We start from the raw sequence: 17,553 nt of genomic DNA on the forward strand, positions 1-17,553 counted from the left end.
TATCAGCTGTACAGGAATGTTCATAGGAACATTATTCATGATAGCCTCAAAGTAGAAAGAATTCAAGTGTCCATCTACTGGTAAATTAATCCATCAACTGATCAGTAGAATATCACTCGGTAATTAAAAATGTGCTGATACATGCTATAGCATGGATGAACCTTAAAAACAGGCTAAGTCAAAGAAGTCAGTCATAAAAGATCACATGTTGTATGATCTCATTTATGTGAAATGCCCAGAATAGGCATATCCATAGGGGCAAAAAGTACATTACTGGTTGCCAGAGGTTGTTTAAAAGTGGGGTCAATTCATTGTTCTTCATTGTGGTTCACCACTGTTCACCTTTCCTGCGTATTGACTCTCTGCCTCTTTCCTTTACACATTTTCTTGATACAACTCATAGGATATATGCCTTCATAAAGAGAAAGGTGAAAACCTAAAACAACTTTGTCCTTTAGAGGTTAGTCATGGTGTCACTGCATTTTTGGCATAACTTAACGATAAAGGGATGTTGCTCAGGCAAGCCTGGTAGTTCAGTTTTTTGCTTTTTAGTGGAACTCTTAAGTTGCCTAGCAGAGACCTTTTAAAAATTCTATTAAAAATTAACAGATAAACTTCACTGAACTTTATATGCAGTGAACAAATATAAAGAGGAGAACACATTTCAGAATTTGCAAGGCTAGGTTGTCATCAAAAGATAGGAGCATAAAACTGGTTTTTGGGTCAAAAGCTCTGTGTTGGAGTTTATCTGACTTATATTATGATCTTGACAAAGTGATTTCATTTGTGGCTAATATTTCAACTTCCACAGCAGTGTACTTCTTCTGGGACATGCAGTTATTTCCCAGGCAGTGTGCTTTGAAATGCATTGTAATTCAAGTGAGCACTTTCATTAACTGAAAAGTTGAGATGACAAATATGGCTTCTCTTGAGGCATAATAGAAGAATTTCTAGATTATGTATTGGAAAATATGGGTTCTCTTCCAAACTATACTAAGAATCAGCTTTGAATCTTGGCAAATCCCAGTTTTTGGGATTCTGATTGTGATCCAGTTCTCACTTTATATATTCCTTATGTTTGACCTCATTCACTTCTGTGACTTCAGTTAACACTTATGATCCACTGGCTTTCATTGTAGTAAAAACTGGACCTAAAATTCAAAGGCTCACCTTGGCCAGGTATCTCAGTTGGATGGAGCATTGTCCCCATATGCCAAGGTTGTGGGTTCAATCCCTGGTCTGGGCACATACAATAATCAGCCAAGGGATACATAAATAAATGGAACAACAAATCAATGTCTATCTGTCTCTCTCTCCTCCCTTCCCCTCTTTCTCTAAAATCAATCAATAAAAATAACTAAATAAATAAAAATAAAGGTCTCCCTTATATTTACTATAACTGGCTGACTTCTTATGACTATAAATTACTGTAATCAAAGAATTTAAATTTATAGAATCTAAATGCTATAAAACCTTGAAGAATCTTCTTTGTGTTTATTCATCTGAATGTCACCAGTGCTTTAAGGAAGTTAATAAAAAGGGTTTTAATGTATGTACAGAACATCAGCAGACACACTTAAAAACATCACTAAAATGTAATTTCCAGAAGCATTTCATTCATTGTTAAACTGCATTTATTTTTATACCTTGGTTTTAATACTGAAATTCTGGAAGCAGGTAAAAACAACTTGTTTTTCCAAATAAGGAACTCAGGCAGTCTTTTCACCCATCACAGTGATGCTCAGAAAAACAGATGAGCTAGGATGGTTTATCATTTCAGTTTAGAAAAGAAGACCACTTTCACTACCAGTTTTTTTTTTTTTTTTTTCAAATAATGAGAAGTCACTACTATTTTTTTTTTCTATGTCCTCTTGTTAGTGGCTGACTACTTGACTGTCATGGCCACTTTTTATCTTTACTGTGATGTTAACCTTGTTCAACCACACTTTGGGCAGCACAGAATAACTGGGTCCTGGTATTGCCAATGCGGACATGAATGCAAAGAGGTCTCTACTTCTAAAACCAGATCTGACATTTCAATAGAAATGTCAGCACACTTTCCTTTTAATGACCAGAGTCATAATTTTCACCTTAGGGGTAATATCAAAAATGTTATGAATTGCTTGTTTCTTGTTTACTCTCTCTTGCCCTCCACTGTGGAATTGCAGTGTGCAGACCTTTCACCAGCATAGAAATGACGAGAAACTCTTTTTCTCCAATGACCAAAAGTCAAAGCCAGCTCTATCAGCTTTTAAATGAAAATAAGTCTCTAAGTCCCTAAATATTGAGACCTCCTTCCTAATCGCCTCTTTTCCCCTGAAGTGAATATTCACTTCTTACTGTTAAAGTATATAATTTACACACAAAGCAGTATGTATTCAAAGAATTTCATTTCAGCTCTTTAGATTAATCTGACTTGAAAGAGAATATTTCCAAAAGGAATTTTAAGTAAATTGAAAAGGGCCTGTGGCCGAAATGTTGGCATGCGATCGGTAGAAAAAGAGCCCTTTTCAGACTGCACTTAAGGTGTGTGACTTCATGGCTTTACTTGGGGTAAAGTGCTCTTATAAATTCCTGTTGAGTATTCACTAATCTTACATTATTTGTGTGTATCCTGAGAAGAATGTTCATGTGATATCTGTAGGGGTTGCAGAATGTGACTTTCTGTTTTAACCACTGATGGCTACGCTCCACCAAGGCTCTGGGTCTTCTTGGAGAAGTCCGTCAATCCAGTGCTGATGATGATAGAGGATTACCTATTTCCCTCAGCTTCTTCTGTATCATGGTTTAATAATCACATCTAATTCGCCATATTTGTCATTTGAGATATTATAATATGAAATGTGTTCTAATCTAAAACTTGTATCAGAGCTGAATTTACATCTGTTTAGCTCAAAGCTGATCTTCAGTATCCTTTTATAAATTCATGCTTTCTTAATGCACTCTTATCCACAGGATGAAGATACTGGAATAAAAAGTAAAGCCCATTATATTGCCAAGGAGATCATGAGCTCAGAGAAAGTGTAGGTATCTAGTTTATAATTCTGAAGACTGTTTGTTTTCCCATTGACTCATTTAAAACGTATCTTTCATTGCTGTTTTTTTACAGGTTTGTGGATGTGTTAAAACTTTTGCATATTGTAAGTATCTAATAATATTTTCTTGAAGTCTAAGACTATCCTCTTTTCCATCTTTTCCTAGCCACCAACATTTCAACATAACTTAAATATAGTTAAATTAATATATATATGTATGTGCTTTCTAATACATGATTATATTTTTAAATTCACAGATATGTGAATATAGAAGTTTTTTTAAATGTATGTGTTTCATATATGTGTGCTATATCCAGATGATTTCTGAAAAATAGAGAGCCTTTTTATCTGTGTCTCCAAAGTTTTTGAACTTTCTGTCTTCAAAATAAAGAGTTTTTCAAGTGATATTTCTTTTTGGACATTTGCAGAAGTCTGCTATCGGGAGAATTTTGTATTCACAATATATAAAGTATATGATCAGTGTTCAATTCTGTTCTTCTACTTGAATAAGCTCATAGAAAGAGAATTAAAATAGACATTTTTACAACTGACTTTTTACAGTTCTATTTTCAGTTTTTATAATTGTCAACTTGAACGAACCTGTTGGGGAACAACTATGTCTGGCTACATATTCATTTTTCTTAGGCACTCCTTTGTACCTGCAAGTTTTTACAAGTTTCATTACCCATTGGCAGCTAAAGTGCTTTTAGTATTTCTTTATTCCAATTGTATTTTGGCAAGACAGTAAAACTTAACAGAAGAAAGGGATAAGGTAGAGGAAACAATGAAAAAAAAAAATTGAAGTGAAATTTTACTTAGCTGGTGTAATTATTAACATCATCTTAAACTTAATTGCTCAGAAATGGTGGTTCATATACCATTATTTTGGTTAGGGTTAGGGTTATCATTATTTTCAAAACATATCATTATTTTCAGTTTTCCTTTTAATAGGTACACATGAACATGAAATGCGGGTTTCACTTAAGGGTGATTCACATTTGCTAAATGACTCCCTTTGTGCTCTATACTTGGTACAACAGAAACATGGAGGCCTAATTTGTGTGTGAAAAATCTCTAGCTTTGGAAATATTTTCTTTTTTTTTTTAAATTTAATCTTTATTGTATATTTTTTTCCATTACCATTTAGTTCCCTATACCCCCTTTCCCCCAGCATAGAAACATTTTCTAAAATAATTCTTGTAATACTAATTTGTTTTGTGAAATTATTTCCCTGTGAATAGTTTCACACAGAACTCTTGATTATATTGGTAAGTTCTCTTTTATAATTCATTAAAATAAATTATAACAATATTTGGTCACCCAGATACATTTGTAAAGCTTCAACCATAATGTCATTTCAAATAAATAATAATAAGCTTGATAAATAAATGGCTTTTCAAAGTAAATTCCATGTACATGCACTCTTGTGCCCTAAACCTCTCCACTGTATAAGCAATTATGGGGGTGAGGGGAAGCTAAACTGCTATTTCCTGGAAAACTCAGAACATATCTCTAGGATGAACATACTGTATTCACTTGACATATTTTCTGTTAGACATGTTTAAAAATAGGACATCTCCAAGGAAATTTTAAGCATCTACAAGTTAATTCATAAGCTCTATTGTTAATAGAGGCAAAAAGTTCTATGGAGTCAGAAAAGACTTGAGTTTGCAATTCAGTGCACTATTTCAGCTGGTCTTGCATAGAACAGGCGTTGAAGATTGTGCTGTGAACAACGGAGTCCCTGCCCTCATAGTGCTTAGAGTCTAGTGCAGTGCTTCTCGCACCGTTGTGATGAGGGACTGGATTTTAAAAGGTCCAACCCATGGTGGACCAAAACTTTTGTAAAATACATTAAAAACGTCATAGCCATGTCAAACTGACATAAAAGGTGTTGATTCTTTATTCTCACTTTCTGACTAATATCTTTGCAGACCAATAACAATTTGAGGACCATACTTTGAGGATCATTGATTTGGTAGATTCTGTGTATCACCAGCTATGTGAATTTTAGAAAGTAGTTTAACCTTTTGAGTCTTGCTTTCCTATGGGTAAATGGGGACAAAAATACCCATCTCTCAGGCTGTGAGAATCAATGGACTAAGATATGTGAAAGAGCTTCATATTGCACCCCCATATATGGCAGATTCTCAAATTGCCTTTCAATCATTACCATCTCCTCCTCTGTCTTCCCTTTTAAGAGCATCAATGAATGGGAAACATTTATTCTATTACTGCTCAGTTGACTTTTCACTTTTTTTTAATACTAGAAAAGTAGTAAAGTGCTTAAGTATTAAGTATTTTAGTGCTTTTTTAATACTAAAATTTCATTTTAATGAAGGAAGTTTTGATTCTAGTAGGCAGGGAAGAAATTAAAAGCTTTACTGGTTTATTTATTTGGTTATTTAAAAATATATGTTCTGTTGTTACATCTATATTTTTGGAACAAATCATAAACCCTGTAAAAATGAAATTTCTCAAGTAACTTCAGATCTGATCTCATAAATGGCCTTTGGTTCTTCCCAGTGGATATTGAACAGACCCACCTTAACTCGTACATTTTCAAAACCTTCTAAGCCTCTAATGCCAGAGTGAGAATACATCCTCTGTCGACCTCATGTTAATATCCTGTCTGGTATGTGCAAACATTAACTCAGCAGAACCCTACTCTAATGGGTGTCTTAAGCACAGGGCATTAACCAGGTATGAGCCATTACTAGGAGGGGCTTGTTACCAGGATAATGCGAGTGAAGCCAAGAGTATCTTGCTCTATTTCAATATCCCTCACTATGCTATTAAAGCTCATATTTACTCCTCTACCAAAAGTACCCCACAAAGGTAGCACAGGGACCCTTTAATCCATAGTACTGCTGCTGTCTGATTTCATCTAAATGAATTAACTTCTGCTACATGATAGAAAACTGACTGATTTAAAATATATAAGTAACATGCTTTAGATAATCCAGTGGGTATCTTTTGGAAATCAACCAGCTATCCAACTGGCTTGGGAGAAGCAATTGCTTCAGTTATACATAATTTCCTATGAATAGATTTTTATATTTAGAGACTAGAATAGCATTAATAGATCTTTTTGGGATGACAGAAACATTCAATATCTTCATTGTCCAATATTAAACATTTTTAATATATCACTGTAGTATACTAACACTTTTTTAATGTAGAATTTGGTAAATAATTAGGTGAAATAGCTCAAAAAATTTAAAATCTAAGCTAATGAATCACATCATCTAAATTATTACATTGGAAGAAAATTGACTCAGGTAGAGGGCACACAATTTAAAATATACTTAAAATTGTAAGAGCCAGTGTACTCAGTTGAGGCCTCTGGCTCATCTATCTGATATCTGTGGGGAAAAAACTGCGCCTGCAGAGGCAGTGGCAAGACTTCACAATTAATGTTCTATGTGGTAGATACTCTGCAGTATGTATCATGAGCTCCTGGACTTTGAACTGGATTTTTTTTTTTAAAGGTCAAATGTGCATATTATCTCTAAGTGAACACCCTAATGAGTCCAAAGAGGGAGATGATTCCTAAAAGTCAGTCTTTCCCTTTTCAAAATGGTAGTGCCATCCATAAAGCTGCAAAAGTCAGAAAACTAGAACCTGTTTTTCCTTTCTCCATCACACTCACTTCTCAGCCAACCCATAGCAAACCCGTTGATTCTGCTTCCTCTTTACTGTCACCAACTTATCTCTAACTTGGACAACCATACCAGCCTCCTAATTGGGCTTCCTATAATATTTCCATTCTTGCCTCCCTTCCAATCTGTTCCTTATATGATTTTTTTCCTTATAAAATTTTGTTATTTTCTTAAAATATATATTAGAGCATGTCATGCCCCTGCTTAGAATCCTTTCAATGATTCCCATTGCATTAAAAATGAAGTCCAAGCTACTTATCAAGATCTATAAGTAGGACAACCATGTGTCCTTGTCTGCATTTGACAGTCCTGGTTATTGTCTTGGCATAATATTATTAATAGAACTTCTTTTCACTGTCAGAATGATCTGGTTTGGACAGTGAATTGTGGCCCATCATATAAGGTGCTATGTGGTTTGGCCTCTGGTAAGGAGATGAGACATTGCATTCTCTCACTCATTGACCATGTTCTGGCCATACTTGCCTCCTCAGTTTTTAGTTTAGTGCGTATGGTTATTCCTACTCAGAGCTTTTGCTAATGCTGTTTCCTATAATGTTCTTCCTTCATTTTGATCATACCAAGTTCTTTCTTTATTCTTCCAGTCTGGGTTTAATGTGACCTCCTCAGAGAACTCTTCTTTGACTCTCTTTTTCTCTTTAACCTCCCTTGTTTGTTTTCTTCTTGGCAATTAATATAATATGCATATTTGTTTACTTGTTTATTTTTAGTTTCCTTTACTAAAATACATGCTAGCTGAAGGTAGGGATCATATATTTTTCACATCTACCATTATTCTTCACTTGAAGGCCCTCAATAAATGTGTGTTGAGTGAATGAATGAATGTGACTAATTGATTAGTGGTTAAGAATTCTGCCTCTGCCACTATGTGCTTTTAGACAAATTAGTCAAGCGTTGGTTTCTTCTTCTGGAAAATATGAATAATAAATAAGGTCGGTGTGATGATTAAATTAGTTCCTGCAAAATAAATGGAAAGTACTTAATTAGTTTTAGCTGCAGGGTAAGTAGAGAGCCTTCAATTTAAATTTATTTATATAAGTTTAAATCCATACTATTTACTTTTGATATTATCAAGTAAGCTTTTAATCAAATCAGTGAAAATAGACTTTGTTCATGAAATATAAACTACTAGGTTTCTTTCTCCACTAGGCAACAAGGTCCATTAAGGCAGGGATTTTTATCTGCCCTGTTTATTGTTACCCCAATAAATTAATATGTTGAAAGAATGATAGAAAATTGATGAATAATAGTTGGTTTGGTAAAACTCTAATTATATTTGTTTTCCCCTTTAGTGGCAGATGCTGTCCAATCTAGAGGTTGCTATTATATTGCATATAAATGGACATTTTAAGGATAAAAAACCTTAGACATCTAATATAATTAAATACAAAATTAATACAATGTTTCTTGTTTTTGTTTTTGTTATTTTATTTGTTCTTTGGTGGGAGACTGATTTAATAAACATCTCTTTAAATTTATTTCATAAATGCCCAAATAGCATGATTTAACAAATATTTTAAAAGGGAATAAACAGAGGCTTTGAGGTCTTTTGGACAAAGATGGATTGTTTAAGTAATAGGTGGTGCTGGTAACGAAGCATATGTGTTACACTAATTTCTTTAGGTTGGGGGATACATTACCTTGAAAACTTGAGAGGCTCTCAGTAAGTCCATAGAGTTGGAGGCAAAGCTTCTCAGACATCCAGATGTGTATTAGTAAATAGAATATATCTTTTAAAAAACACATTATAAAAAGAATTAATAGAAGTCTTCTTCATTGAACTCTCTAGTTTTTCCCATCTTAAAATCACCCTATTCTACTGAATACACCCTATTTTTGAGTCTTGTGAACCATTTAATTATCATTTATTCTTTAGCTATAAAGAATCCTCCTTCAGCTTCTACTGACATGGCTTTGAAACCTTCTCTTTTGAGCTGCTTCCTTCAAGAGAGGACTGTCCTTCACTGAATGAAGTTCATTGTTAAGAGCACTTTTGTCTTGCTGCTGAGATGTTTGTTTTCCCCGCCTTGGTTTGGTATTTCCTTCACTTTATAAGCCACTGTTTCAGAGCTCTCTTTCTCAGCTTTCAGGAACTTGTGGGTCTTAAATGATGTTCATGTATTCATTTAAATTAGCCAAATCTTTTCATTAAAAAAAATGGCCTTCTATTGAGTACTCTCTATGTGCTTTTCAACATGTTAGGTTATGTAAATTATCTATTTTAACCCTCATAACAACCCTGTCATATAGATCTTATTTTTATTTTTAAATGAAGAAAGTAAGCTAACTTCCAAAAGTAATCCACTACTGAATGGCAAAGCTAGACTTTAACTCAGGCCTCTCTCAGCCCTTGTACTTAGTGGGTTGTTCAGAAATGGGTTAAAAATTGTTTCTTGAAATCTCTACCATGCTGGATTGGGTATAGTATGTCTTTCATTTTAGAATTCTTTCAATTGGCCTAGCAAACCAAAGAAATTCTAGTTTTTCATCTTCTAAAGATGAGAATGAAGGTAAATATTGGTCATTTAAAATATATTATGATGATACCTTGTTAATGTTATTAAGGGGGTTGGAGACTTGAGGTAAAGGATTGGTTTCTGTCATGTTTTATACAATTTTGCACTGGTGATTGTGCACGGTATCACTAGGTCTGAGGATACAGAGAGGCAGAAATAGTTTTATTGGGCAAATATTTTTATTTTAAAACAAAGTCAAATTGTTAATATGGGGACTTTCCCCCTCCGCTTTTATTTCATAGTTTCATACTCATTTCTGCATATTTATGAAAGCTCTTTGACCTTAGCAGCTGCTTTGCTTTTGCTTAATATGAAGTGATTTTTAATGCCCTTGATGAAGGCAGGGAGCCCTGCAGAGCTCCCTGTCTGTCCGTATGTCCATTTGGTCTTTGTAATTCATTGTATAGTAGCAGTAGTTAAGTAATGCCCTAAGGTCAGGAAGCCCAGTCAGGACAGCTGGTAATTAAGTCACTCACTTCTCTTTGACACTGGAGATATAAAGCCTGACCCGAGAAACAAGGCCATCTGTTTTGTGCTTCATTGCCTTAGATGTTCATACTTGATTTTATTTGCATTGATTTTTGCTTAGGTTTTACCCACATGATCAGAGCTGGCAAAGCTAGTTTGTTCATACCTCAAAGGAACTGAGGTTTTTAAAGTTGATCTGGTTCTTATTTGTGCCCTGGCTGGCATGGCTCAGTGGATTGTGTGTTGGCCTGCGAACCAAAGGGTTGCCGGTTCAATTCCTAGTCAGGGCACACACCGGGTTGCAGGGCAGGTTTCCAGTAGAGGGTGCGTGAGAGACAACCACACATTGATGTTTCTCTTTCTCTCTTTCTCCCTCCTTTCCCCTCTCTCTAAAAATAAATAAAATCTTAAAAGAAAAATACTATGATATGCTTATAATTCAGAAGCCTATTTCTAATTCTAAAAATTCCAAATTGATGCCCCTACTGGTCTGGTTCAGTTTTTTGGGCATTGTCCCACAAAGCAAAGGTCACTGGTTCGATTCCCAGTCAGGGCACATGCCTGGATTGTGGGTTTGGTCCCCCAGTCAGGGCACATACAAGAGCAACTGATCAATGTTACTCTCTCATATCAATGTTTCCTACATTGATGTTTCTCTCCCTTACTTTCTCCTGCCTTCCACTCTCTCTAAAAATAAATAAGTAAAATCTCTTTAAAAATAAAATAAAAATTCCAAATTGAGCAGAATTTGGTTATTGTGCCCACAAACTAGAGTGTAGGTGATTTGGTGGGCTTTATGTGAGAAGAATAGACTGCAGTTATATAGTTGACGTTCAGTAATTTCTATTGCCTGACAGTTTCACACTCTTTAACTCCCCCCACCCATTTTATTTTAATTACCCAGCTTTTTCAGTGTGAAAAGTATATTCTGGATCTAATTTTTGAAGTGCTAGACGTGTGGTCTTGCATCCTCACTGATTTAGTCAAGGAGGTGTTGGTGAATTTAGATTCTTTTCTCCCAAAATAGCTTTGCTTCTGGCTCCTAAGTGCCATCACACTTCCCTAAATTATCCTGGATGTTAGCATTTAGAAAAATAACCAGACATATGTTGTAATCATCCTTTTTATTAAAAAAAAAAAAGAAAGAAAGAAAAAGATGTGGCACCAGTTCTAGAAATGGTTGAGGTTCATGAAGAGTCGAAAAGTTTAAAATTCTGTGTGTCATTCCTGTGTGAACACCTGGCACTGGGACCATAGTGGTCCAAGAGATGAGGGAGTAAGATTGGAGCCAGGGCTGCCGTGTGTGGTTATGAAGGCCATGAATTGCGAGTAGAGCCTTTGGTGGTGGATTGGCCTGCAGTGGGGGGTACCGTGCCCTTTTCCATTTTCAAAAAGGTGCCATGAAAACCAGCGATTGCCCTTGTACTGCTCGCTTAGAAAATGTAACTTTTTTGAGTCTTAGGGATAATTTCCAAGATAGCTGGATATAAACACTCTAAATCCCTTTAGTTTTTGTTAAATATACATCTTTTGCTCTTTTAATTGTTAAATTTCTGTTTTAATTCTGGCATGCTATTCATAGTTCTTTTAGAGGCATGATGGCCCATTAGTTTACCCGCAGCTGCCGACGCCATCCAGTAGTCCTGGAAAAAGGAGCGTTCTGCCTGGTAATGCCACAGGGGCCTCCAAGTAGAGGTAGCGCTCTCACTGATCAACCCATGTGGATTTGGCTGGTCTCTGTTGAATGTGTCTTAAATAAACAAGTTTCCTTTTTGGCAATGGTGGCAGACATGTGGAATGCAGAATCTGACAAAAGCTGTGTCACACAGGGCCCTTAATCTACTAGCGGCTAATGTCTACTGTTGCTGTCATGACTGAGGAAATACCTTCCAACTGGAAAATAAAAGTCATCCTGCTGCCAAAGGACAAACATATTCATCATTTATTCTAGGAAAAAAAGCCAGTGCTTATTGCTTTGTTGAACAAGGAACTTGTGTCTAAATTATATTATTCATTAAACTGGTAAAAAAAAAATACTATAGAAGATGTTTAACTGTTATGCTTTGAATACATTTCCAATAGAGGAAGTTATTCCTCATATATAAATATATTCTATTGTTCTGCATGATGGAAAAATCTAATGACTTTCAAAAGTGTTAAGTAGCCTTATTTCTCTTAATAAGTGTGTGTGCTGATAGAAACAAGCTGTTGGGAGGTGGACTTTGGCCCATATCCATTTAATTTCTGGAGATGTTTTGTGTGGTTTTCTGGATTGGGGTTTATATAACTTAATGAGTTACTTTATATTACAGTAATTCATTGTAAAAGTCTTTTAGTTACTGGTCTAAGTAGATGTTTCCTTTGGGCTAATGAGACTATTGGACAGAGTTAGTCCCAGTACTAAGGTAGGAGTTAAGGGTTTTTTCTCCCCATTTGTTGAGCAAAAGGATTTTACTTGTCTAAAATAGCCAGTGAATCTCTGAAGCAAGCAGTTGGAAATAAAGTAAAGGAAAAATAAAGCCTGGTAGAGAGAGTCTGTTTTACTCAACCATTACTTTAAATGTTTTAATTAAACCTATTGTTTCTAAGGAACAATTTTTATTTTTTCATCCTCAGGGATGTGGAACAGATTCCACTATTGTTTTACTTATATCTTGAGGCCAGCCCTCCAGGGATACTGAAATCTAGACAAACACCAGTCTCCTACCCCACCCATTCTAAATCTTTGGAATGACAGGGTGGGGTGGTGTGGACCTGCCTTAAAACAGGGTATAAATAGTCTTCTAGGGGAAAACTGATGAAAAAGAGTATGTGAAGAAAAAAATTTTATTTGTTAAAAGTGCAAATCTTGGTGAATTAATGAGAAGGTTGAATAGAGGGAGGGGAGATTTTAAGGTTCAGAGTTAAAATGCTCTGTTGATTCTGTGTACCAAATATATTGTAAGAAGCTTTAGGTGCAATATCTACCATATTTTGTCATGTATAATGCACACAGTTTTGCCCAAATTTTTGAGGGGGAAATAAGGATGTGCATTATGCATGGGTAGTACTAATTCCATATCTATAAAAATGTTTTTAATTCTTTTATTTATGCTTATGTATTAAAAGTGTAACTCTAGAAAACAATAATGACATCCACATGCAAAATAATACCCTGGAATGCAATAATCAGTTTTGTTTCTACATATAAATAAATCAATAATTGGATTAAAAAATTAAAATGAGAGATTTTTTTCCTGAAAGTCTGGGCCAAAAACGTGGGTACACATTATACATAGGATTGTATTATACAGAGCAAAATACGGTAATTAAAGTTTAACAACCCATTTAACAGATAAGAGGGAGAAATGGGTGAAAGAGGTCTAAAGGTAAATAGAAAAAAATAAAAAAATACAAAATATTAATGAGCAACACCAGAAAATGACTTTTGTCTACTACTTTGTGATTTCCCCCCCCCAAAAAAATCTTTCAAAGAAGAAAATCAACCTTAAATTTGGATGTAAACTATATATATATATATACACACACATAGAAACTAAACAATGGTGACAACAAAGCCAGACTTCAAATTCTAAAGGTTATCTGCTAGCTGATACACATTTTACACCTAGACGAAGTACTTCTCAATTTAACAGATTATCTATAATTCTAAATATGACAGAATTTAGAAGGTAAAAATAATTATTGATTATAGTCATGAACAAGTTTTCCTGAGGGCATTCTCAGAATTTTTCATCTATATCTTAGTAACTAGAGTTAAATGGGTCTTGTGGGCATCCCTAGCTGAAAAAGACTCTGAAGAGAAAGCGTTTTTTGAGCTGGGCATATTGTCCTTCCTTCCCTGAAAACAGAAACAAAAGCAACCTAGAAATAACAGCGTTATATTCGTTGGTAAGAAACCATCACTGGTTTTCTTTAGAAACTTTATTTTTTTGCCTTAACCATACTTAGATTTCCCTCTTATATACTATTTTGGACAGCTTAATTTTTCTTTAACTAGTGAACGAAAAATGTCTAATAAAATGAAAACTTTCTGCAAGAAAATCATTTTGTTCAAATGACTTTGGTACAGATGAAATGCATTATTATTTGGCTTTATTTTTAATAATGAAAAGTATGAGGAAAGTAAGCCAGCTGATGGAAACAGTAAGTCAGGAGTGAGGGCTTAGATCCAGTATTCTCAGATTATCAAGAATGTGCCACCCTGCACATGCCTCGCCTAGAATGCTTTGGCTTTTGGGAAATGATTGCTGAAAGTTGACAAAGGGATTCTCCCAGAATAAAATTAGTTAAGATTTCCTGAGGACTTTGAAAATAAATAGATTTTGTTCATATTGCAGTATTGGAATAATTTTAGACTACTTAGAGTTGCAACACGCTATCTTACCTAGACTTGCCCTTAGTATAATTGCTAAGTTTGGAGATCAAATCAAAGATTTAAGAGCAACGTCATGCACTCTGCTTTAAAACCAATTATCTACCCCAAGTACTCTGTATTTTTAAAAAAATGTTTCTGTCTAGGTAAGTGGGACAGAAGGAAGTGGATACTTTTCAACTTTTAATTCTACGAGGGGAGCACAGTTTTTTAAATTATGTTGTTTTAGGATATATGGTGACTAGGAAAAGGAGTTTTTATCAGCTTATATGTGTAAGTATATTGTTTTTCCTTCTCTGAACTGTAATAGGATTTCCGGGATGCTGTAGCCCATGCTTCCAGACAGCTTGGGAAACCAGTGATTGAGGACCGGATCCTAAATCAGATCCTGTACTACTTACCCCAGCTGTATGAGCTGAACCGGGATCTCTTGAAGGAACTGGAGGAAAGAATGTTGAACTGGTAAAAATGTACTAACCAACTTTCCCCCAAGGTTTCCAATTTTAGATGAAGCCATAATGAAGAAGGACCCGTAATCAGCCAATTTAACTTTTTATAAGTAACAAAAATCAAGATTTTTGAGACTGAACAATGAAGAGAAAAGAAAAAAAGATTTTCGAGATGGAGTGTAGTTGATATTTTCACATTGGAAAAAATGTGTATAGTTTCATCTTTCTTTTCTGGAGCTTCAAGTCATGAAACTCCCTTTAATTTTGGAAAAGAGGCCATTCACTGAGATTACTTGATGATTTGTTTGATTGGTCTAGAAAATTTACATCTGACATTATTGTAGATGCTGTAGATTTCAGAACAGGTAAAGGACACCAAAATGTTTACAGCTTTCATGCGATGTAGCCAGTAAGGAGAAATTTCAGTGACAGCTTTGGAAATATGTACAAAGTTTGGTTTAGAGGATCAAATTTATTGTTGAAGTCCATAGAGAAACCAAAATGATTTGAGTAACAAAACAGTATCACATATTTTCATGATCATAACTTCCCTCTAAATTGTCTTATATATGATCCAGAAAGATATCACTGCCTGTTTTGGAAATATCATGTCTCTGCTTGTTGAGAAAATATGCTAGAGAAGCAATTAATACCTAGCTGCAGTTTAAATACAAAATAATTCAGAGTTAAGGACTGAGAAATGACTAAAAGGTAGTTTTTAAAGTCATGGTAGAAATAAAATATATTTATAAGTAGCTCCTTATAAATACATACCTCATCATTCTTAGAAAATTTTTCTTAAAAATAATCTTCAGTGACTTCAATATGTACATTTATGCAAGTAGAGGCTTAAATATATTTTTTGCTTGCACTGAAGTTTCCTCAAATTTAGATTTATAGATGTTCTTTGTTAAAATATTAAGCATTCCTAAGAGACAGACTAACTTAAGGTACAACTAAAACAAAAATTATGGTAAAAGCTATATTTATTACTAACAAAACTTTTCTAATCCTTGGATAAAATATTTTCTACTTAATAAAATATTTTTTTAGGTGTCTTTTAATCAAGACATAGTCTTTGTTTTTAGTAGACTTTCTAAAATAACATTTATTTTTACATTGGCTTTTAATAACAATAAAATCTGCATTCAACAAGTTTTGAACACCTACTGTGTGCTAGTCAACACTCTAAGAATGCTACGCACATCACAGCACACAAAACATACAAGCCTCTTGCTCTTACGGAGCAGACATTTTGATGGGGAAAGCACCAGACAAATCTACAAAAAAAATTAGAAGCAGTTTCTGATCTGCATATACATAAAATAGAAACATGTATTAGTGAATGAAGATTGTGTGGCCAAAGGCCCTCTAAAAGAAGGCAGAGAGTTGAAACTTACATCGGAACAAAAAGGAGCAGCTAGCCTGGGGTCTATATTTTCAGGTATGTGGAACCATTATAAAAGTTTTTAAAGTGTTCATGGACTCTGTATGTCAAAGGAATATGAAGGCCAGTGTGGTTGGAGAGTAATGAGAAAGAGGAAGAGAAGGGTGAAATGGGTCAGAAAAATACGAGCAGTGGCACCTGTGGGGCTTCGTAAGCCCAGATAAAGAGTTGGTTTTTCTGCTACGTGCCACAGAGGCCTATAACACATGCTTTGAGACTTTCTGGCTGAACAGAAGAAGAAGACGGTAGAAGCAGGAGACCTTCTTGCTGGCTGAGTCCAGGCAAGATGTGATGGTGGCCATGGAAATGGAGAAGAATAGGCATTTGAGAAAGTGTCTCACAAGACAAGACAGAAGCTGATGGCTTGAATATGGGACTCTACTCATTGGATATGTTTTATATGCATTAATGACTCTTCATATTTTTGTGTCTTCTCTGTCTTTAGGACGGAACAGCAAAGACTTGCTGATATCTTTGTAAAGAAGGGGCCATATCTAAAAATGTATTCCACATACATAAAAGAATTTGATAAGAATATAGCTTTGCTGGATGAGCAGTGCAAGAAAAACCCAGGTTTCGCTGCTGTTGTTAAAGAATTTGAGGTATTTTTCCTACCATCTAATGTTGAGCTCTTCTTTGTGTGCTTTTAGAGTTTTAATAATTTGCAGTCATTGAAAATAAACCTTGCAAACAAAAAGGGTATTAAAATATAATCCCTTCAAAATCAAAGAGGGAATTGAACAAATTAAACAGAACTCAGACAGTGTCTACAAGACTTAGTTTTGGAAATCTGTTATTATACATTGGAATATTTTAAAGAGTATCATTTTTTAATTAGTGGTAAAATACACACAAAATAAAACTTAACCATCTTAACCATTTTTAGGTTCATGCAGTAGTGTTAAGTACATTCACTTGGTTATGCAACTAACCTCCAGAACTGTTTCCATCATGAAAAACTGAAGCTATACCCATTAGACACCAGTTGAGTCCCCATTATCTGTTCCCCAGAGCCCTCGGCCCCCTCCTTTCTGCTTTCTGTCTCCATGAATTTGGCCACTCCAGGGAACATTTCTTATTTTTAACTTAACCTTTCCTTTTATTCTTTTTTAAAATTTTTATTTATTTACTTTAGGAAGGGAGAGAGAGAGGAACATGGATTTGTTGTTCCACTTAATTTTGCATTCATTGGTTGCTTCTTATATGGGACCTGATCAGAGATCAAACCAGCATCCTCGGCATATCGGGATGACACTAGCCAACCGAGCAGGTTGGCCAGGGCCCTCCCTTTATTCTTCTAACAATTATTCTACAGTCATGGATGGGAAATATAATTTGTTTCCCTTAAGATAAATAAATAACACAGTTTTAGTGTCAACATTAAGAAAAATGAATAATATGTTTATTGCCAAAGCTTTGTGTTTTGACTCAAAGCTGTGAAGGTACAAGCCTGATTTGACTGGTAATAAAATGATATTAGGCATATTGTTTAAAAATCAATTTTTAACTAAAATTTTACTTAAGTCCCTTCCCCTAATTTTGGGTAAAATTACTGTATATTTTAGTGATTATTTCCCTGTTTT

General features: G+C 34.8%; 1 protein-coding gene across 1 annotated transcript in view; it reads left to right on the plus strand.

Moving 5' to 3' along the window:
* FGD6 (FYVE, RhoGEF and PH domain containing 6) overlaps positions 1-17,553 on the plus strand; it is a 100,548-nt gene that overhangs the window by 44,198 nt on the left and 38,797 nt on the right. Inside the window, exons 4-7 of the mRNA XM_054574695.1 lie at positions 2,956-3,023; positions 3,110-3,140; positions 14,385-14,536; positions 16,416-16,572. Of these exons, the coding sequence (XP_054430670.1) occupies positions 2,956-3,023; positions 3,110-3,140; positions 14,385-14,536; positions 16,416-16,572 (408 nt within the window). The remainder of the gene's footprint in view (positions 1-2,955; positions 3,024-3,109; positions 3,141-14,384; positions 14,537-16,415; positions 16,573-17,553) is intronic.

Source organism: Pteronotus mesoamericanus, unplaced genomic scaffold (genome assembly GCF_021234165.1).
Source record: "Pteronotus mesoamericanus isolate MK-2021 breed Mesoamerican mustached bat unplaced genomic scaffold, CSHL_Meso_final contig_263, whole genome shotgun sequence".
NCBI lineage: Eukaryota > Metazoa > Chordata > Mammalia > Chiroptera > Mormoopidae > Pteronotus > Pteronotus mesoamericanus.